The sequence below is a fragment of the Phoca vitulina genome, unplaced genomic scaffold (genome assembly GCF_004348235.1).
Source record: "Phoca vitulina isolate PV1807 unplaced genomic scaffold, GSC_HSeal_1.0 scaffold22, whole genome shotgun sequence".
NCBI classification, from domain to species: Eukaryota; Metazoa; Chordata; class Mammalia; order Carnivora; family Phocidae; genus Phoca; species Phoca vitulina.
In genome coordinates this window covers 42,389,406-42,412,848 of record NW_022589725.1, presented here as the reverse complement: position 1 = coordinate 42,412,848, position 23,443 = coordinate 42,389,406, and the positions used below count along the sequence as shown (strand labels likewise).

At 43.8% G+C, this 23,443-nt stretch overlaps 1 protein-coding gene across 2 annotated transcripts in view; it reads left to right on the top strand.

The window, feature by feature from the left end:
- Positions 1–23,443, top strand: part of TGFBRAP1 (transforming growth factor beta receptor associated protein 1) — a 64,438-nt gene that overhangs the window by 209 nt on the left and 40,786 nt on the right. The window contains exon 2 of one of the 2 annotated variants that reach the window (XM_032419418.1): positions 22,551–23,251. In XM_032419418.1, coding sequence (XP_032275309.1) covers positions 22,564–23,251 — 688 coding nt within the window. In that variant the 5' untranslated portion in view covers positions 22,551–22,563. Of the gene's footprint in view, positions 1–22,323; positions 23,252–23,443 lie in introns of those variants that run through there. The other variant, XM_032419419.1, reaches the window with a different exon arrangement.

Here is a 23,443-nt window from a genome sequence, read left to right as displayed (position 1 = left end):
GGGAGGGGGTGAGCCGGAGGGCGGGGGCCGTGCGGGGTACGGCCGGGGGGGGGGGGGGGGGGCCTGGGGGTGGGGGCGGGGCGCGAGCCGGCAGGTGTGTGTGCGCGGGGAGGGGGACTGTTGTGTAGGCATGAGGGGGATCGGGGGCTTGTTGGACTGAGCAAGTGTGCACGTGCGTGTGGGCTGGGGCAGGTGTGCCCCGGCGTGGGGTCAGCGGGTGTGGATGGTGTGGGGTGTGTGTGTGTCTTTAGGTGGGTTAAGATCCAAGAAGACCCAGTCCCGGGTTTGGGGTAGGCTTTCGGTTTTCTGGGGGGAGGATCCCAGGACTCCACCCCTGCGCCGCTAGACCTGCCCCCGTGTAAGGAATGGTTTTGTTGCTGTAATTGATGTTTCCTGGAGCTTTTGGGATTTCAGAGTTCAAATTCCGGGTCACGTTCGGGCCTGAATTGTTGCCCCTGAACTGGGAGACTGGGCAGGGGTGTGCCCGGGAGAAGGGAAGAGACCTCAAGGGCTGGAAGCTGCCACCCCTATGGGATTTTTCCTTTCCATTGCCTTCTGGAGGTGCAGATGGAAGTTGGGTTCTACGCTTGCCTCCTGTGGGTTATATGGGTACGACTTCAAAGACAGAAGCTGTGGTCTCCACTTGTCTGCACCTGTCATTGCTTCTGCCCAGGGGCTGTTGGGTGATCCTTAGAAAATGCCCCCCTCCCCCGGCTGGTGGTCCTGGGGAGTCTGTGTGGCTGCTGGAAATTGGGGTTCACACAGCTTCTTATTGCTAATGGACTGTATCGGGCAGGCGCTGGGTCAAAACCTGTCGGAGCAGGGTTTAATCCTTGATGGAGTGCTTGTGGGTAGGCGCCTGTCCATCCGGAGTGAGGGCAGGAGGCTGCCGGGGTGATTTTAGTGACATGTTAAGGAACTGACACAAGTGTGTGAGGAGGGTCCTAGGGCAGTGTGAACGGGCGGACCTGAGTCAGAACTGAGGTTGTGGGTGGGCCTGCCTGTGCCCACTGCTCCCTCCTGGTGGACTTGCTTCTCTCTGTTGGTCAGCAGGAAGCTCCCAGCGCTAAGGTCAGATAGGAAGGAACTTCTGGTTGGCTGCTTCCTTTGCTTTTTCCTTCTATTTCTGCTAGCCAGGCAGATTCAGCAGTCACCGAAGTGGCTTCTTTGATGTGTGGCACCAGAAGGAGTACTGACCAGAATCCCTTGGAACTGTTTGCAACGAGCCTTCCCGGTCTCCAGTTCCTGTATAAGACCGGACGGTGCTGCTCCATGGTGGTGGTGAGCATTGAGCTGTGGGCTTCTACCCTGCCCCTGTCGCTTCTTAACTGGGAGCCTTGGGCAATTTACTGAAAGTTCTGCGTCTCGATTTCCTCAAAGTAGTGGTCATATTAGAAATATTCTAAAATATTCTAAAAATTTGTAATAAGAAAATGTGCATTTGGCACAGGGCCTGGCACTTAGTAGGTGCTCGATAAATTATTAATAAATGTAAATGAGGCTATAGAGCTGTATCTCAGCTCTGAAAATCAGTAGTTTTATGCTCTGAGAAGTTGTTTTTTTTTTTTTTAAGATTTTATTTATTTATTTGTCAGAGAGAGAGCGAGCGAGCGGGCACAGGCAGGGGGAGCGGAAGGCAGAGGGAGAAGCAGACGCCCTGCTGAGCAGGGAGCCCGATGCGGGGGCTCGATCCCAGGACTCTGGGATCATGACCTAAGCCGAAGGCAGATGCTTAACCGACTGAACCACCCAAGTGCCCCTGCTGAGAAATTGTTAACCCAGTGAATATTTTAATCTGGAGTTAGACTTCTAGTGGGTTCTGAATTCCAATTTGCTGTACACATCCACAGTATACATTTTACAAAGATTTCGCGTGAGAGGTGTGGCAGTGCGCCTCGCTTTCAGCTTCTCTGCCTTTCCTCCTGCGCTCATGATGGGGAACAACAGCCCTTGGTCCGGAGAGCCGGCAGAGAGCTTGTCCACCACCGAGGCCCCGGGCTGCTTCAGTGTCACCCAACCGTCCAGCGACAGTGATTTGTAAGAAGGCATCGTCCTCTAGTTGATGAGTTTTAAAAGCACAGAGCTCCCTATTTTAAAAATGCTAAGTTTTCTAGGCCTGATTTGCAGCTAGCATTTCTGTTCAGGGAGGAAGAAAAAAAGTAGTTATTATGGTTTCCTCCTTCACACTGATATTAAACAATGTGTGATCCTTTAAGAAAGAGTGAGGAAATTTTTTCTTACTGGGTTAAGCCTCTTTATCTTGGTCTGAATCCAGTCCTCATTAGATATACATTAATCATTCGTGGCAGCCAGGTGTTTGGATACTGCTGGAATAATTTGGCCAGGACTCTACAACTCATCTCCTCTGTGGCAGACCGGACCCGTTTTTCTTTATTAAAAAATATGTAACTCCTAAATGAACGTAGAAGTAACAAGTTAATTTGGGGCCACCCCAAATGAGCTTGAGTGTTTTATGCAAAAGAACAGGAGCACTGATTGAGCATGTTGTGAAATCTTGCAGATGATTTGAGCGCAAGATCTTTTCTCAATAGTCAAGCAACTGCTACTGAGTAAATCAAAGACTCAAGAAAATCCTGAATGTAAAAGAGGACAACGGCCTAGCTTCCAGCAGGCACTTGGCAATTCTTTGTGGCTCTTTGAAGATCCAGTATTAAGGAGATGCTCTAAAGGAGATGCCCTTGAGACCTAATCCCCCCTCTGCTCCTCTTCCGCCCCCTCCTTCCCTTCCCAAATCCCTTCAGTTATAACTGCCAGCAGTACTATTATAGGATGTATATGATATATACATATATAGACATACTATGTATATGCATATGGTGTGTGTGTATGTAACTGTATACATACATAGTATATACATGCTTGTAGACATCTGCATATCGTACATATGCATATGGTGTGTGTGTATATTATATATGTAGTATGTATAAGTAGTGTATGCATATGTATGTGTACACTTACATATGTATATTTAAATGTATTTGCCAAGGGAAAGGATACCAACTATGAATAGTTACATACAGGTATGCGCCAGGCTAATGTCAAGATGACAAAGGAGACGTTAGACATTATAGCTGTGTTTTTTCTTCTTTTTTAAGATGCACATTTGGGTCACTGGAGCAGATTTACTGTGCTATAGCTAGTCTTAACACTATTTCTGTCACATGAGAGCAAAGATAACATGAAGTGCTTGTCAGGTAGTGTCCTGATCAAAAGAGGGAAATGTTGTCCATGGTGCAAGTCAATACATTTGCTGTTGATTCCTGGCAAATTTCAAGATTGAGTCATGAAACAGATGGCTGTGAGAAGTGAAGAACACCGGGGACCAGCATGGGGTACCGTTTCGTAAGAATTTAAGTCACGTAAGCGTATATTCTGTTTTGATAAAATTACTAGGTTAGTGGGGCAAAGTGTGAACATATATATCATTTCTATATCTGAAATTTAGTAAGGTGGTGCTGACTGTGAACCCCATTTGGTCAGAGGCATGTATTTGTGACTAAAGTTGTTTAGGGGGCCGCTGTGCCGGGGGTAAGCTGTTTGGCAGCAAGGGGTAAGCTGAAGGATGATAATAGCGTTCCTCTTCTGGACTCAGGAGGGGAAAGCGAGGGCCCTGCTGGGAACAAGCGTTCCTGAGCTGGAGCTACAGCAGGGCATCGTCTGAAGGCCTCGTACCGTGGTGGCCTCGTGTTTGGAGTTGTCGCTTCCTTCAGGAGGACTGAATTCTAAGAGAGGATCTGAAATCAACTTGCCCCCTTCCGTCCTTAGAGTGGAAAGAATATGGCCATGGAGTCAGAAACAGGAACTGGGGTTGAAACCGGTTTCATCACCTTGTAGCTGTGTAACCTTGAACAAGCCACTGAAAAATGTCTTCACGTCCATAATAGTATCCACCTCTCAGAGAACTATGGGAGTGGAAGAAAATCATTTACATCAAGTATGTGTTATCCAAAGCCAGTGCTTAGGACTTTCAAGGGGTGGCCATCAAGGCATCTGCCAGGGCTGTCTTTGATTGGTGCCCATCCTCAGTCCATGCTTGGAGCAGTCTTTACCCCTGGGCAGGCTGTGTGTGCAGTGCTTAAGGGTGTGGGTGCTTGAGTCAAGCTACCTGGGTTGGAATCAGCTCTCCATGGTCATTTAACCTTTCTAAACCTGTTTCCTCCCTTACAGAATGGGATAATGATAGTACTCACCTATAGGCTCCTTGTGAGCCTGGAGATAGCGCTTAATACAGAGTCTGGCACACAGTGAGTCTTCTAGCAGTCATCGCTCTCCTATGGTACTGTTATAACTACCCTTCCTCCAGAGGAGCTAGAGAGTAGTACAGGGGAGGCTCGTAGTCCAGTCCAAATATCTATTTTACAAGGAGGCAACAGGTGCAGAGGCTTTAAGTGACTTGCCCAAGTTCATAAGCAGGTGTCCAAGCTGTGAGAGCTCAGGATCCCGATTAATATTGAGAATGCCTGCTTTGGACCATTCCTGCTTTACCATGGTTCACCTGGTTAGCTCTGGGGCCTGAATTCTTACATTGGAAGCCTTCATCTCTGCTCTTTCCCAGCTCTGCTGACCCAAAGCCCTACTGTTCTCCATCAGAGCCCTTTGCCTGCCTGCTTCTCCTGAAGCTTATAGTATATCAGATTTTGTCCTAGCGGGAATCAGCTCACATTTACCCCAATTCATTCTGAAGTTGTCTATGGGAAGAAACACCTCAAATGAGCAAAAGTCCCAAACTCCCCTCTTTGAAATGCATTCTCAGGAGGAAAAAAAAAAAAACAAAACAACAAACTTAATTTGTAGGTATTATTCATACCTGTCATTTTAAGCTAGGACACCAAACTTGAGAAAAATCACCTGCTAAAGTAACTCAATAAAGCAGCTAGTAAAATCGCCCCAGTGTAGCCTGAGGCTCTAGGGACGTTCTGCTGGACTGCTGGTCATTGCGTGCCCCCTCCATCCTTCTCAGTGAGTGACACCCAGATCATTCTGAGCATCTCCTTCCCTGCTAGCAAAGGAGATTCTTGGAGCTCCCTCTTCTCTTTTCGATTACTTGAAGGCAAGATCATAAACCAATAAACTGTGATTACATTTGTCTTTTTAACTTTCTGTTTTGAAGTGGCTGTGGGCTTACTAAAGAGTCGGAAAAGAGTACAGAGCTCACAGACCCTTCCCCAGCTTCCCCTTTTGTGAACACCTTGTGTGACCATGGTACAGTGATCAGAACTAATACGTTAGCATCAGTACTGTTAACCAAGCTACACGCTGTATTCATTTTCAGTGGTTTTTCCACTGACATCTGTTTTCTTTCCATGATCCTGTTTCTGATCCAGTTTCCCCACATGTAGTTGTTACATCTCCTTGGCCTCTGATCTGTGACACTTCTCAGTCTTCGTTTTTCATGACCTTAGTAACTCGTGAAGAGAGTCAGGGATTTTGTAGACTGTCCCTCAGCCGGGGCTTGGCTGGTGTTTTCTCATGATTAGGTTGCAGTGATAGATCTTTGTCTAGAATACCATAGTGGTGACATGCCTCAATTACATTTTAATTTAATGTTGGGATGCATTCCATATCCCTGCCTCCCACCCCCGAAACAGCAGGGGAAACTGTGCTGAAACTTTGCCGGGTCCCTAGTGCTCTGCCCGAGCCCCTGCTGAGCCAGGACAGAAATGTCCTCTTCTTCCCCATCACTTCTCTTCTTGCTTCCTTGTGCCCAGTCCCTTAAGTACCCCATTACATTCCCTCGAGGATTTAGGGGAGATTTTTCAGAGGACCCAGTGGCAGTTTAAGAAACAAAAATGTCAAGCTTTCTTATCATTAAAAAATATTGTCTGTGACCACTGAGCCTTTAAGTCCTATCAAATCTCATCTGACTTTCCAGTGGTTGCTAAGTTAATTTTTTTTTTCTTGATCTCGAGATTATGTCAATGATAGTTACAGAATTTATATTCCTAAGAAGAGAGCTGATTGGCTTACAAGGCTCCCAGAATTCATCTTTAAGGTGTGAATTAAAGTTTTGAGATGCTAATGTCATTAAATGTGTTATTTCTGCAGACTGAAGGCGATTGTCAGCGCCCAAAGGAATTGGGGATGTTTAGCACTTTGTTTTTAGTAGAGGACTTTGATTAACATTTTATTTTGCTAATTTAGCACAAAGAAAGCATCTGAAGGTAGCTTGCAGTGGAAGAATTTTTGCTAGCAAGATTTGCCTCTTTACCCAAGAGCGAGGTTTGAGTCTGTGACTTGGCTATTCATTCAGTCAGGAACATAACATAGGAAATAGAGGTTTCCAGACCAAAGGAAAAATGGGTGTCCAGTTCCACCTACCTGTCCTGCTTGATGCCCACAATGAGCATGTGGTGGGAGGGAGGAGGATGGGCAGGTCATAGTGGTGCTCATACCAGGTACAAAGACAGGCTGGAGACCAGGCAGCAGGTCCCAAGCCACTGCCCACACTGTTTCTGCTTTCTGTAGTAAGCTGGCCCGAGCTGGGCTGATACCACCTAGCCAAGTCCATCTCCTGACATTTCTGGCCAGCCCAGTGCAGGCATCGGTCAGCCTTCATGACTGGGACCACAGAAAATGGGCCTCCTCACTGTCTTCTAACTTATCCCACCTGAAATGTCCCTTGGGACCAGCCTGAACCAGCATGGCAGTCCACAGAATGTTGTGCTTGCTGCGGAGCCCTCCCTTCTGGATCATTCTTCCCCACAGTGATGTGCTGTCAGCTCTGCCCTCTGCGTTTCGACTGCCCCACCTGATCACAGGGGACCATGTAATAACCCGTTGATGTGGAGCCCAGGAGGCTCTGTGTTCCCTCCCACCCCTTGCCAAGAGTGTGAGGATGGATGACGGCTTTGCTTAACTCCCTTCTAGGTTTGGTTTTTAGAGCTGGTGTTTTCAGTTTTCACAAAGATTTTCCCCTGTAATGGGTATTGGTATCTGCTTATGGCTTCATAGTCTCGATAAGTATGTTTACCCAGGGTAAGTGAGAAACTTCTTAAGAAACATTTTTTTTTCCATAAAAGTCCTTTATTAAAATGGCAAAAGACAAACTTTTTAAAAGTCCTTGTTTTGTATAGAAATACTGCGGGTCATAGGAAGATTCAGGAACAGGAACACTTCCCCTAATGCCCCAATTCCTGTGATCAACCAGTGTTGGGGTTATGGGTAAGTCTACAGTGTCCCCCCCCCCATGCCCACCTTCAACCCCAGCTTTGACCCTCACACATTACTTCTTTCCACATGTACAAGTGACTAGGATTGGCAGATGGGCATGAGGCGGTGTTTTTTTACTTTAGGGATTGTTATGTTGTTAAATTCAAACAAACCATTGTAGTTAATGGTAACTATTTCCTGACTCATGGTTTCAGACCCTTGAAAAGGTGCTCAGAGAGTAGCTTTGGCTTAGGATCCCTCTTCACAACTGGTTGGTTTGTAGGGTTCTTGGACACTCGCAGACTTAGATCCTGGCACTTTCAAACTCAAGCAGCTAGCGGACTCAAGAATTTGGAACTGAATGTAGCCGAATAATAATGAAACGAGGGACTGCCAGGGACTGATGTGAGTAGGTCAATAGCTGTAACTGTCTTCATACATAGGAGTGGAAAGGTTGGCGGGGTTGGATTTTTAAGGGCTGCCTGTCTTATGCTGAGTTTGGAGTTTATCCGTGAGGCAGTAGCATGCTTTCCAAAGCCTTTTAAGGACGGTGATAACATGATGGCGTTTCAGGCATGAGGCCCACGTCCCTGCCCGTCCTTGTGTACGGCTTTGAACGTGGCTGCCTTTGGCCCAAACATTAGGATGACCGTTTGATCCCTGTTCGCTTATAATTATCAGAAACTCAAAAGAAATTAATGTAAATTGAGAAAAACAGCAAATCTGACTTTCGGTAGAGTGTCCTTTTTAAAATGTAGATGAAGAATTATGGGGCGCCTGGGTGGCTCAGTTGGTTAAGCGACTGCCTTCGGCTCAGGTCGTGATCCTGGAGTCCCGGGATCGAGTCCCGCATCAGGCTCCCTGCTCGGCGGGGAGTCTGCTTCTCCCTCTCCTGCTCCCGCTCCCCCCTCTTGTGCTCTCTCTCTCTCTCTCACTCTCTCTCTCAAATGAATAAAATCTTTAAAAAAAATAAATAAATAAAATGTAGATGAAGAATTAATCCTCAGCTTGTCTTGGGAAGGCACCTCCGGTTAACCCTCTGATGTGACGGATCTCTGGCGTACGTGTAGCTGAGAGGGCTCTGAAGAGTTTGTTTAATTTTAAAGTGTTGCTGTAATTCTCCGGTGTGAGATTTTTTGCAGATGCGTAGGACACCGTGTCCATCTTGAAGTTGCTCTCATATTCTCTGCACATTCTGTGACAGCAGCTAACAGAGCGTCATTCTTTTGGTTCAAGAATAATAATTAGCGGTAAAGATCTCATCTTAATCAATGTCACTTTGTCATAGCATTCTTATAGCAGAATGTATTTATTTCTGTCTCAGATCAGGGGTCCATATATATGTTTTTTACATTGTATATACACACACACACGTGCGCGTGCACACACACACATCTGTATGTTTTTTTCTTTAATCTTGTAATGTTGGATCTACAAGCCTCTTTCTACATCAAGATAATCTCTTTCAAACATTGTCTTAGTCCATGTTTATTCTTTCTGTATGACTTTTTAAAATGAGGCCTGGCCTTGGTGGGATTTGGTACAGAGAAAATGAAGAGGGGAACAAGGCACTTAGTAATACCAACCTCGAACTGGTTGAAAAATAAGAGTGGAGATACAGATGACTTGAAAAACACGGGTTTGAACTGCGTGGGTCCATTTACACTCGGATTTTTTTCTATAAACACAGTACAGTACTGTGAATGTATTTCCTCTTCCTTATGATTTTCTTAATCATATTTTGTTTTCTCTAGCCTACTTCATTGTGAGAATACAATATATAAATACATGTAACATACAAATGTGTGTTAATCCACTGCTTATATTATTAGTAAGGCTTCTGTTTAACAGTAGGCTACTAGTAAGTTAAGCTTTCGGGGGGAGTCAAAAGCTATACATGGATTTTGGATTGTGTTGGGGGTTGCTCAAGGGTCACCTGTGCTTGTGTGGAAGGTGAAGCTGGGGAGAGGTCCAGGAGGGAAGAGGCTGGCCTCCTGAGAGCTGGGACCCCAGAAGATGCAAATGCCCACCCTGTGCAGGACGTTTACCTTCTTGGGCATCCCATCACATTTAGTATTTTCCTCTGTCTTCCAAGAATCTAGGGGGATTTGTGGAAATCACTGATAGGCTGCCCTATATTGGACTTTGTATATATGGGTACAATGTAAAGTAAGCACTGGATTTAGAAGAACTGAGAAAATAGAAGTAAACCACTTACATCTATGATATGTTTTCATTAAATGAAATTTTAGACAAGGAACGTGCATTTTGTGAATCTTACCAAGTTTATTAGGCTGAGGTTCTGTGTCTATTTCCACAGTAAGCTGGTTTGGGGAAATGAGTAGATTTTTAGTGTGTGTGTATGTACACATATAACTTAATTACTATTCAGTACACTTAAAGGAATATCCTGATATAAGATATAAGGAATAATAAAAGCAACCTCAGTTTGGGGCTCCTGGGTGGCTCAGTTGGTTAAGCGTCCGACTCTTGATTTCAGCTCAGGTCGTGATCTCAGGGTCCTGGGATTGAGCCCTGCATCAGGCTCTGTGGTCAATGGGGAGTCTGCTTCAGGATTCTTTCTCTCCCTCTGCCCCTCCCCCCCAATAAATAAATAAATCTTTTTTTTAGAAAAAGCAAAGAAACAGAGCATAAGAAACAGAACATTACTGGGCACCTGGGTGGCTCAGTCATTAAGGTCTGCCTTCGGCTCAGGTCATGATCCCAGAGTCCTGGGACCGAGCTCCGCATCGGGCTCCCTGCTCAGCAGGAAGCCTGCTTCTCCCTCTCCCACTCCCCCTGGTTGTGTTCCTTCTCCCGCTATGTCTCTCTCTGTCAAATAAATAAATAAAATCTTAAAAAAAAAAAAAAAGAAAAGAAACAGAACATTACTAATACCTTTGAAATCTAGCCTATCCTTATTCTCTATCCTGTCTCTGTGTTTATCATTCCCTTACTTTGCTTTATGATCTTAGTATATATGGCTAAAACCCTAAACATTATATTAGATGGATTGTTATGTTTTTGAGTCTTACAGAGCCTTGTATATCATTCAGTGTAGAGTGCTCTGCGATTTACCCTTAGCTTGAGATCCGTTCTTGTTGGTAGCTGCAGCTTTTCTCTCTTGCTGTTTAGTGCTGCATCCTGTCCAGTGATCGTGAGCTGCTCTCAGTTTCCCCGTCTCAAACAAGATTGCAGCCAATGACGTTCTTGCTTATGGCCTGGTGAACATAAATTCCGTAGGGCATGTGCCTAGAAGTAGGATCGCTGGCTTACTCCTAATGTCGAGGGCTTCTCCATAGCGCCAGAATGGTCTTGCCAGTTTAGAAGCTTCCACCAGCATTGTAGAGAGCTCTCATTGCTCCCATGTTCTTGCAAGCAGCTGTCATCGGACTTCAAATGTCTTGTCAGTTTCGTGGTATAAAATGAAGTCTCATTGTAGTATAATTTGCAATTGCAGATGATGAATCAGGTTGAGCATTCTTTCATGTCTGTTGGCCGTTCATGCTTCTGAGAAACACCTGCTCACGTATTTTGCCATTCGTCTATGAGATCATTGTTATTTTCTTTCTGCAGGAGTTCCTGTCAGATATGTGATGTCAGTGTCCTTTCCCATCTTAACTTGTCACTTTCTTCACAATGTCTTTTGAAGAACAGAGGTTTTACATTTTTAACGTGAACAAAGTTGTCTTTTTTCCTGGCATTTGTACTTTTTCTTGCACCTTATTTTAGAAATTCTTCCCTACCCGAAGGTCATAAACGTATTTTTTCCATATTTTCCTCTCAAAGTTTTAAAGTTATGCCTTCCATTTTTAAGGATCTTAATCCATCTGGAATAATTTTGATACATGGTATAAGGCAGGAATTGAGTTTCTTTTTTTCTTCTACGTGAGTATCCAGTTGTCCTGCACTGATTATTGAACATGTGCACCCCATGGTGTACAGAGCCGCTCTTGCATAGTTCGAGGTTCCAGATGTGCACCTCTGTTTCTGGGGGACCGGACATGTTCTCCTGGGTTCGCCTTGTACCAGCACCTCGTTATCTTAATAACCGTGGCTTTATGTTACGTTTTATCTGTTGAGTCAGGTCTCCTTACCTTATCTTTTCCAGAAGTGTCTTGCTTTCTTTGGCCCTTCTCTGCCACATGAATTTCATAATCTGCAAGTTGAGTTACACACACATGTCTACCTGTGACAATTTTCACTGGAATTGCGTATATAGACCCTAAGTGCACAGCCCAGTGAATTTTGACAAATCTATACACCTGTGTAACCAATACCCCAAACAAGATCTAGAATATTTGTCACCCCAGAAAGTTTCCTTGTGTCCCTTTCCATTTGGTTCCCCTTTCTCTCCAAGGTAAACACTGTTCTGATTTCTGTTGCTGGAGATGAGTGTTGCCTACTTTTGAACTTCATATAAATGAACGTATACCATATGTACCTCATTTCTTTCATCCAGTGTGTTTTATTTCGTTCATATTGTTGCCTAGCAGTAGTTTATTCCTTTTTACTTCCAAGTTGTGTGAACACCCCCCCCCCCCCCCCCGCACTGAAATGGATACAAACGAGTAAAACTGAGCTGTTTCCTATTTGGGGCTATTACGAATAAGACTGCTGTGCAAGTTCCGGTAAAAGTCTTTCTGCAGATACTGATATATACTCAAGAGAACTGGAAACATTCAGAATGGAATTATGGAGTTACAGGATAAATGCATGTTTAACTTCATAAAAAACCACCAGATTTCCACAGTGATGGCACCATTTTTTTTTTTTTTAATTGAAATGTACTTGACATACAGTGTTATTAGTTTTAGGTGTATAACGTTAATGATTTCACAATTTTATACATTACTCAGTGCTCACCACAAGTGTAGTCACCATCTTTCACCATACAATGTTATTACGATATTATTTTTTTTTAAAGATTTTATTTATTTATTTGAGAGAGAGAGAGGAGGAGCAGAAGGGGAAGGAGAGGGACAAGCAGACTCCATGCCGACTAGGGAGCCCGATGTGGGGCTCGATCCCAGGACCCTGAGATCATGACCTGAGCTGAAGGCAGATGCTTAACTGACTGAGCCACCCAGGCACCCCTACAATATTACTGACTGTATTCCCTACGTTGTACTTTTCATCCCTGTGACTAATTTACTTTATAACTGTAGATTTGTACCTCTTAATCCCCTTCACCTATTTGTCCCCTCACTCCAATCCCCTCCCCTCACTCCAATCCCCTCCCCTCAGGCAACCACCAGTTTGTTTTATGGTTCTGTCTATTTTTTGTGTTTTGGGGGGGCGTGTTTTTTTGTTCTTGTGTTTTGTAGTTTAGATTCCACATGTAAGGGAAATCGTACGGTATTTGTCTTTCTCTGACTTATTTCACTTAGCATTATACTCTCTAGATCCATCCATGTTGTCATAAGATATCATTTTTTATGCTGAGTAATATTGCAATATGTATATTTTATATAGATATATACACATCTATATGTAACATATATACATATCATGTTTTCTTCATCCATTCATCTATCAGTGGGTGCTTGATTGCTTCCATATCTTGGCTATTGTACATAATGCTGCAGTAAACATAAGGGTGCATATATCTTTTTGAATTAGTGTTTTCATTTTCTTTGGGTAAATACCCAGTAATGGAATTACTAGATTGTGTGGTATTTTTATTTTTAATTTTTTGAGGAACCTCCATGCTATTTTCCATAGTAGTTGCATCAGTGTATGTTCCCACCAACAATCCATGAAGGTTCCCTTTTCTGTACATCCTCACCAGCATTTGTTATTTCTTGTTTTGATACTAGCCATTCTGACAAGTGTAAGGTGACATCTCATCATGCCATGATTAGTGATGTTGAGCATCTTATCATGTGTCCATTGGCCATCTGTATGTCTGCTTTGGAAAAATGGCTGTTCAGGTCCTCTGCTCATTTTTTAATCATATTATTTGTTATTTTGGTGTTGAATTGTTTAAGTTCTTTATGTATTTTGGATATTTGCCCTTTACTGGATATATCATTACAAATATCTTCTCCCATTCCTTTTCATTTTGTTGATGGTTTCCTTCACTGTAAAAGTTTTTTATTTGGCATAGTCCCAGTAGCTTATTTTTGCTTTTGTTTCTCTTGCCTGAGAAGACCTATCTAGAAAAATGTTGCTAAGGCTGATGTCCAAGAGATTACTGTCTATGTTTTCTTCTAGGAGTTTTATGGTTTCAGGTCTCACATTTAGGTCCTTAATCCATTTTGAGTTAATTTTTGTGTTTGGTGTAAGAAAGTGGTCCAGTTTCATTCTCTTGCATGTAGCTGTCCAGTTTTCCCAGCACCATTTATGGAAGAGACTGTCTTTTCCTCAGTGTGTATTCTTGCCTCTTTTGTCATAGATTAATTGCCCATGTAAGTGTGGTTTTATTTCTGGGTTCTCTGTCCTATTCTGTTGATCTGTGTGTCTTTTTTGTGCCCGTGTCATACTGTTTTGATTACTACAGCTTTGTGGTATATCTTGGAATCTGGGATTGTGATGCCTCCAGCTTTGCTCTTCTTTCTCAGGATTGCTTTGGCTGTTCAAGGTCTTTTGTGGTTCCATACAAATTTTAGGATTATTTAGGATTATATATAAATAATAGTATCTTCCACATAGTTCTGTGGAAAATACTGTTGGTATTTTGATAGGGATTGCAGTGAATCTGTAGATTGCTTTGGGAAATATGGACATTTTAACAATATTAATTATTCCAACCCATGAGCATGGTATATCTCTCCATTTGTGTTATCTTCAGTGTTTTCCATCAGTGTTTATAGTTTTCAGAGTACAGGTCTTTTACTTCCTTGGTTAAATTTATGTTTCGGTATTTTATTTATGATGCAATTGTAAATGATACATTTTTTAAAATTTCTCTTTCTGCTACTTCATTATTAATGTATAGAATACAACAGATTCCTGTGTGTTAATTTTGTGCCCTGTGGCTTTACAGAATTCGTTTTATCCTAATGGTTTGTTTTGGTGGAGTCTTTAGGGTTTTCTGTATGTAGTGTCATGTCATCTGCAAACACTGACAGTGTGACTTCTTCTTTACCAATCTGGATGATTTGTATTTCTTTTTCCTGTCTGATTGCTGCAGCTAGGTCTTCCAGTACTGTGTTGAATAAAAGTGGCAAGAGTGGACATCCTTGTTTTGCTCCTGGTCTTAGAGGAAAAGCTTTCAGTTTTTTACCATTGAATATGTCAGCTGTGGGGATGGTACCATTTATACATTTGTCAAAGGGTATGAGATTTTTAGTTGTTCTGCATCCTCATTAACATGTAATGTTGCCAGTCTTTTTAATTGTAACCAGTCTAATAGGTGTGAAATGTTATTTTATTATGGCCTAAAATAAATTTTTCTGATGACTAATGATGGTGGACATCTTTTCATGTTTTTATTGGTCACTCATATACCCTATTTATTTATTTATTTATTTTTAAGATTTTATTTATTTGACAGAGAGAGACACAGTGAGAGAGGGAACACAAGCAGGGGGAGTGGGAGAGGGAGAAGCAGGCTTCCCGCGGAGCAGGGAGCCTGAGGCGGGGCTCGATCCCAGGACCCCGGGATCATGACCTGAGCCAAAGGCAGACGCTTAACAATTGAGCCACCCAGGCGCCCCTACCCTCTTTTTTTAAAATTTATTTTAAGTTTATTTATTTTAAGTAATCTCTACACCCAACATGGGGCTTGAGCTCATAAGATCAAGAGTCACATGCTCCTCTGACTGAGCCAGCCAGGAGCCCCTCGTATACCTTCTTTTTTGAATTAAAAAAAAAAAAAAAAGTTTGTCTTTTTTGTTATTGGTTTGTAGAAGTTTTTATATATTCTAGATATGAGCCCTTTGCTATATATATATTGCAAGTTTTTCTCCCAGTCTGGGATTTGCCTGTTCATTTCCCTAATGGTGTCTTTCAATGGACACAAGTTGTTAATTTTTATGAAATCCAGTTTATCAACTTTTTTTTTATGGTTAGTGCTTTTTGTATGCTAAGAAATCTTTATGTACCCCAAGGTCTCAAAGGTATTCCTTTGTGTTTTCTTATAGAAGCCTATAGTTTTAGCTTTTACTTGTAAAATAATTTGAGACACCTCAAATTAATTTCTGTATATGGTGTGAGGTAGGAATATTTAAGGTAAATTTCTTTCCTCTCATAAGGTTATCCAGTTGTTCCAGCACCATCTATCAGAATGACTGTTGGTGTTTGATAATGGTGCCTTTGTCAGTAGCCGACTGAACGTGTATGTGTAGGTCTAACTTTGGGCTTGGTCTTCTGTTCCATTGACCTGTTTGTCTTTCCTGATATCTTGATTACCGCAATTTTATAGCAGTTTCTGAAATCAGTTAATGTAGGTCTTCCAAGTTTGTTCTTCATTTTCAAGATTGTTTTGACAATATAGGTACTTTAATTGCCATTTCAATTTTAAAACCAGCTTGTCAATTTTTGCAGGAAAGTCTGCTGGGGTTGTTATTTAGTTGGGCAATAAGATTTTATGTATTTCAACATAAAGATCTTTTACATCTTTGTTAGATAATTCCCTCATATTTAATTTTTTAATACTATTGTAAATATCTTTTTTGAAAATTAAAATGTCTATGGTTGGAAATGCAGATTACTTTGATAGGTTGATTTTTTAAATTAAACAGTATTTCTAAAATTTTAGTAATTCTAATAGATTGAGTTTCCATGTAAACAATAGTAGCATCTGTAAATAATTACAGTTTTATGTCTTTGTTTTCAGGTTTTTATAAATGTTCCTTAACTGGCAGAAACTCCCAGTACAGTGTTGAAGAGAGATGGTACATGAGTGTGCTAGGGCTGCCATAACAAAGTACCATAAACTGGGTGGCTTAAACAACATAAATTTAAAAAAATAAATAAATGAACAACATAAGTTCATTGCCTCACAGTTCTGGAGGGTAGAAGTCTGAGGTCAGAGTGTCAGCAGAGTTAGCTCCTTCTGAGGGCTCTGAGGGATGCTTTGTTGTGTAGCCCTCTTGGCCAGCCTTCTGGGAGCCTCAGGCGTTCCTTGGCTTGTCGATGGCCATCTCCCTGTGTTTTCATGTCTTTCTGCTATATGTGTCTGTCTTGTATCCAAATTTCCCCTGTTTTATAGTGACACCTGTCATATTGGATTAGGGCTCACCCCAGTGACCTCATCTTAACTTATCATCTTCAGTGACCCTGTTCCCTATAAGGTCCTATTCACAAGTAGGGAGAATTAGGACCTTAATGTATTTGGGGGGATATAATCTACCCATAACAGATGGTAATAGTCTTGTTCCTTGTTTTGTGCTTTTTCTCTTTTATTTTGTAAATGTGGTGAGTTAAACCAACAGATTTTATTACCCTAAGCCAATATCACATGCCAACTTATTCATACTGTGTGTGTTCAGTGTGCTAATATTTAATACTTTTGCATGTTGATTTATAAGTAAGAATGATTAGGATTTTCTTTTTTCCTACACCCTTATCAGGTTTGGATAGTAAAGTTGTACTTTATACTGGCTTTATAAAATGAAGTGGGACATGTGCCCGCCTCCTTTTTTTTTTTTTTTTTTTTCTTCTCTGGAAGATTTATTATTTAGAGTTGGTATTATCTGATTCCTAAATGTTTGGTAGAACTCGCTAGGAGAGCCGTGTGGACGTGGTGCTTGCTTTCTGGGACAGGCAGTGCCCACAAAAACAGAATATAGCTGGTACTCTTGCATTGCTTATAAACTCATCCGAATCAGCTTTCCTGGGCCTCTAGAAGCCTCTATAACTATCGTAACTGATCTTAAGAACACAGAAAAACATTTCTGAACCTTATGGTTAACCTCAGAATCACTGCTGCCCAGCTCGGTGTGTAGCAGAAAGAATGGAACTGTCGTTTTTTGATCCAAGGTTTAAGAAACGTAAAGAATCTGAGGGAAGATGCCAAAGCAGCAAGAACTTTTCACAGTGGCCACAGCCGTGAACCAAAGATAATATTTCTGTGCACGCCTGCAAAAGAAAATTCGTATTTTTCCATTAGCATTTTCAAAGACACTCACTTAGATTCTAATGTCACCAGTGGGGGTGTGTAGGCTCTCAAGGTGCTGGAAAGTCATTACTAATGTTTTAACTTTGGTCCTTAGTACATACTGCTTTACACTGTCACTTGCTTATTTTTCTAGTCCTTTTTCCTTAATGAGATTGGGATACTCTTGGGAAATGGAACAGTGCCTTTTTTTTTTTTTTTTTTGCACCCTTAGAAGTGCTTGTTGCATATGTAATGTTATCCTTATTTAAACTGTTGTCTGTGAGTGTACTAATATTTTTCAGTTTCTTTCCCTCACTAGGTCTGTATTTTGCAGTTTTGAGAAAAATATTAAAATGTTGCCCTTTCAAATGATAACCATGCTTTTAAGGTAACGTTCTATCAAAATGTGTAAATTTCAGATCCGTTTGAGATCACATAATAGAGTATGAATTGTACATCTTGGAGAAATTTTCGATTTTATTACCATGTTAAAACCTCTCTGACTTCAGACCCCACTAAGTTGGACTTAATGATAATACAGAGAGAGGCATGGCCTACAGTTTATCTTTTTATGATTCATATTGTCTCTAAGTGAGTTTATCCTATGAATTAGATCATGGAGAAAATTTCCCTGCTGCTTAAAGCTTAAAGGAATAAACCACTTTTAAGTACCAGAATGTTATTTTGTCAGCTTTCAGTTACCCCCGTGTGATTCTGTTTTAGCAACTGTGAAGTTTATAATATATTGCTGATGATCGGGAGGCTGTGCATTAGCTCTCCAGGAGTTATTTATCCCCTAGTTCCAAACTGGTGCCCTAGACAACATCTCCCCAGTTACCGCCCCCACCCCCCCGCCTCTGCTAAGCACTGTTGAACTCTATTTTTATGAGTTTGGCTTTTTAAGGTGCCACATATAAGTGAGATCATGCAGTATTTGTCTTCCTATGTCTGTCTGACTTATCTCACTAACATAATGCTCTCTAGACCCATCCATGTTGTTGCAAATGGCAGCATTTCTTTCTTTTTCATGGCTGAATAATATTGCATTGTATATATGCACCACACCTTCTTTATCCATTCCTCAGTGGAAAGACTCTCCTGGCCTGTGAGGGAAAAATGCAAAATCCCTGGATAGCCTAATAGGGTTTCTTTGAAAGTTACAATGTACCCCCCCCCCCCCCCGGCTGCTTTTAGAATTCTTTCTTTATCTTTGATTTCTGATAGTTTCATTATAATGTGTATTTTTGCATTGAGATAGTAGGGTGATCTGTTAGCTCTGTGAACTTGGATGTCCAATTCTCTCCCCAGGTTTGGGAAGCTCTCAGCTGTTATTTCTTTAAATAATTTTCTGCCCCCTTCTCTCTCTCCTTCTGAAACTCCAGGTATTCCAGTATTTGTTCTTTTGATGGAATCCTATTGATCGCTTTGGCTTTCTTCACTCTTCATTCTCTTCTCTCTGTCCTCCCCAGACTGGGTGGTTTCAAAATCCCCATCCTCTAACCACTCATTCTGTCCTCCGAACACTTTACTCTACTGCAGATGCTCTATTGCATTTTTCATTTTACTCCTTGAGTTCTTCAGCCTCAGAATTTCTGTTGGGTTTTTGTGTTTTTTTTTATGATTTCTTTCTCTTTGGTAAAAATCTCATTTTGATCATGTATTTTTTTTCAAGGTTTCATTGAATTGGCTGAGTCTTCTTGTAGCTCACAGAGTTTCTTCAGAGCAGCTAGTTGGAATTTTTTATCAGCTAGATCACAGATTTAATGCCTTTAAACTCAATTTGGGGGGAGTTTTCAACTCTTTGTGATGGCCCGTTTTCTTGGTTTGTCACGTTCCTTGTAGCTTTGCGTTGCTGCATTCACATCTGTGGTAGCGGACAGCTCCTTAAATCTGTGCGAGTTGCCTTGAGATGGGGTGTTGTGTGCTATGGTGGGGCTATGTGGGTTTTCGCTCCCTTTACCTGGACGCGTCGGCTGTGCTCCCTTGCTCCCTCTTGTGGCGGGAGTCTTAAGCTTTTGTGTCTTTGGTTCTTAGAACTCACCAGCTGGCTACTGGAAACCTTCCTTTGTTTTCCTGAAGGTGGCGCTGTGGCTCGCTTGTGGTTTCTCCCCGGCCCACAGACCTAGGCCTGTTGTCTGAGCGGCTCACTGTCTGCTGAACTCTCTCCAGTGCTGCACTTCGGGGCAGGGACAGGAGCTGCTGCACGGTGGGAGGAGGTGTGGGTCTAGTGCTCGGGCACTGGGGCTGCCTGGAGACACACTGGTGAGATCCCCGGGTGTGGTGCTCCCACAGGCTCCTGGTGGACTTTCTGCTGCACACCATCCCCCTAAGGCCCCCTTGAAATTCTCATTGGCCTCTCTCCCAGTCTCCTTCCTTCCCGCAGTCACGGACTTCCAGCCTCATTACCGTGGGTCCTGCCGAGAGCAGTGGGGTCTGCAGCCGCATCCCACACCACTGGGGTAGCCGCACTCCCGCACCGCTGTCCTCCCCCCAGTCTGACAGATCAGTCCTCTGCAGTGTTTCCTTGCGGAGCACAGCCCTGGGAAGGTTTCTCTTAAGGCCAGCTCTGCTGCGATTGGCCAGTCTGCTCAGATTGTTTTTTGTGTGTGTGCTTTGTTGGCCCCAATGGTGTGCTGGAGGCCCCCCTTGGGAAGACTGGACTTGTGCACATTCTGTCGCTTGTGTGCATATCCCCGCAGGTCAGCACTCTGCAGGTCTCTCCCCGGCCGCAGCGAGAGGGGTCCGGGCAGGTTTGGTGGTGGTTTGGTGGCTGCGCTGGTCCCACAGCCCACGCTGAGTCCTGTCTGCCTGTTGCTGGATGTGCGAGGGGGTGAGGCTCCCCTGGGCCCCTTGGTGTATGTGCTAGGTCCCAGCAGCCAGCATGGGGCTCTGGTCTGTGGATGGATGTCTGATTCGTTGTGAAAAAGGGGGATAAAAAGGAGGAACATCTTAGCCACCATGATGCTGACATAGTCTCCTTCTGCTTCTCATAAACATTCATTTATTTTTTTAAAGGCCTATAGTAGGGAACTTTAGCAAGACTTGAGTAGTTGTAGTTACCACATAGTGAAACAGTATTGCATTCCTTCTTAAATACTAGTAAGTATTGCATTTCTTCTTAAATACTCATACTGTAAAGCTTTTTAATAAACCAGATGCTTTTCTTACAGCTCTACTTCTCCTCTCCCTCCTTCTCTGTCCACCCAGCCCTTAGACTAAATATGAGGTGTTTGCATATATTCGTCAGCACAAACATGTCTAGTTTATCTCTTGTGCTTGCGAAGGCACCATACCTTGGAAGAGTTAGGTAGGAATTTGCTTATGAGTCCCTGAAGCCTGTTTCTCTGTTCCTTCTGCAAAGGGAGGGGTACAGTTCACACTTGGAACAGTAGTCACTCTATCATGTGATTCTAAAAGATAGCCTTTATTGATCAATCAATGAAGGCAGAAGTATTTCATAAAACCTTACTTTCACAGACTTAGGATGTCTCAAAGCCTACATTTCAATACCTGTGTTTTATTCTTGGGCACTTAAATGGGGAAAAAAAATATCGTCTAGGTTGGGTTTTGTGGTTCTGTTCGGTCATGACAAATAGATGGTAGTGTTTAAAATGGTTGGCATCAGACATTGAAGCTTACTTTTCCCTCAACCCTGGGCTTTCCCCAGGACCCTGCAAGTTCCCGAGGCCCCAGATAGATGGACAGGAATCCTTCTCTGTGATGCCTTCAAGCCTCACACCCCACTTTCTTGCCTCTCTTCCACAGTCTGTGAGGACAGCTCATGTAAATGAGTATGACAGTGGCTGGGGCTGGGGAGGTTGTGTGTGAGTGCGTGTCTGGCTTATGTTTCAGTCTGTCCTTCAGTGTCAACAAGGTGGACACAGGTTACCTAGCTAAGGGCCGAAGACAGCATTATTTCATTTCTCGGTACCCAGCTTGGGAAATAAAGACCGAAAGTAGGCTGGGGCTTTGAGAGGGATGTATTGAAGATTAGATCAAAAACTTTTATCGGGTACTTGCTATGTCCCAGATACTAAGTATCTTACATGAGCAGACTTACTTAACCCTCATCTAAGTATCGTTATGAAGTAGGTGCCATGACGCTCATCTTACAAATGAGGGAACTGAGGCACAGAGAAGCCAAGTGACTTTCCCAAGGTCACATAGCCAGTAAGTGACAGGAAGGAAGTCCGATGGTGTCCAGCAGAAATACCTCATCCCCAGACCTGAGATACTTTCCTTCCTGGGGATTTTATTGACTCAGGGAAGGAGACTGGAGTTCTCCTTGTGAAGCTGTTGCTGCCCCAATATACAGGGAGATATAAAAAATGATAGCATTCTACATTCTTTCTTGAATATTTCCAAGAAGTCTTCCAGCCTTGGCTAGAATGCCTCAAAGGATTGAGGAATTTAGTCTCTCTAGAGGCGACCCTACTTCTGGACAGCTCAAAGTGATGGAAAAGTCCAGCTGGCCTCCCCTAACTTCCATCAGTCTTCTGCAGACCTCTTTGGAGCTACATTTCTCCCTCCTGCTTGAGTGGATCGGGGAGCCTGTGTGATTGCCTTCCTGCGGGCTGAGAAATCAGGGAAAGGCCATCCTGCTCATTTCTGCTGCCTTTAACTTTGTGGTGTGTGAAACCAGAGTCCTCTTCAGAGGTTGGGGCAGTCGGTCTTCTAGCGGGAATAGTCCATTAACTGACGTGTCCGTGACCTTCTCACAAGTCCACTAGATATCTCTTCCCCTGGCAGACGTAGAGATCTGAGGCACGTCTTTACCACTCTGCATGAACACATTTACTCGGAGAGCCAAATATGGTGCTGGGAAGAACACAGTGTTCAAGCTGTGGCCCCTGCCTCAGTGTTTCTGACAAGATCTGAGGGGCAGGATTTAACCCCCTGAGGCAGTTGTGTCCCACTGTTCTCTTAAATGCCAGAGACGCTCAGGGGATGATCAGTGAGGATCATTTTTGCCTTTTTCCCAAATGTTTCTATTATGTTGTCTCTGGGTGGATATGTGGGATTGTCTTCTGCGTCCCCGTACATCTCCCAAGAACAACATGAGGAAACTCCGTGTACATCTCGGCGCTGTTGAGAATGGGCAGGATGGCCTTCATCAAAAGCCCAGCGTGTGCTCTCCTGCTGGGGTCTCCCATTTGCCTGGTGGAAGGAGACCCAGAGGGAGAGCTTTTCTTCCTGGTACTGTTTCTTAACAGCGTCAGATGGTGTCCTTTCCCCGAAATCGTAACTGGGGAACGAGGTGTATTCGTGGTGACCTGACATGGTTCTGCTTGTTGTTCATTGCCCTGACTTAACTTCCCTGTCCCTCTCCCCGCAGAGCAGCGGCAGACATGATGAGCACCAAGGCCTTCACCTTGGTCTCTGCCGTGGGCTGGGAGCTGCTAGCAGGCGACAAGGAGCGTGTGCATGTAGAATGCGTGGAGTGCTGCGGGAAGAACCTCTACGTGGGCACCAGGGACTGCGTCGTTCACCACTTCCTGTTGGAGGAGCGGGCGCTGCCCACCGGGACGGCCACCTTCTCTGCCGCCAAGCAGCTGCACCGACACCTGGGCTTCCGGAAGCCAGTGAATGAGCTGCGAGCGGCCTCGGCCCTCAACAGGCTGCTGGTGCTCTGTGACAACTCCATCACCCTGGTCAACATGATGAGCCTGGAGCCCGTCCCCTCGGGGGCGCGCATCAAAGGGGCCGCGGCGCTGGCCTTGAACGAGAACCCTGTGAACGGAGACCCGTTCTGCGTGGAAGTCTGCATCATCTCGGTCAAGCGCAGGACCATCCAGCTGTTCCTGGTATACGAGGACCGGGTTCAGATCGTCAGGGAGGTGTCCACGCCGGAGCAGCCCCTGGCCGTGGCCGTGGACGGCCACTTCCTGTGCTTGGCTCTGACCACACAGTACATCATCCTGAACTACAACACAGGCTTCTCCCAGGACCTGTTTCCTTATTGCAGCGAGGAGAAGCGCCCCATTGTCAAGAGGATCGGGAGACAGGAGTTCCTCCTGGCGGGTCCCGGAGGACTGGGTGAGCCTCCACCAACCTCCGCCTCCCATCTGTCCATTCCCTTTGCCTTCCCTCCGTGAACCCATGCCCAGATCTGGAAGGGAGAATTTAGCTGTGAAGATAGATACTCGTGAAGAGTATTCGCCAACACCGAGGATGTGTGGCAAGGTGTAAACAGAATGCAGAACCAGTGTGTGCTAACGTTCCCTTAGA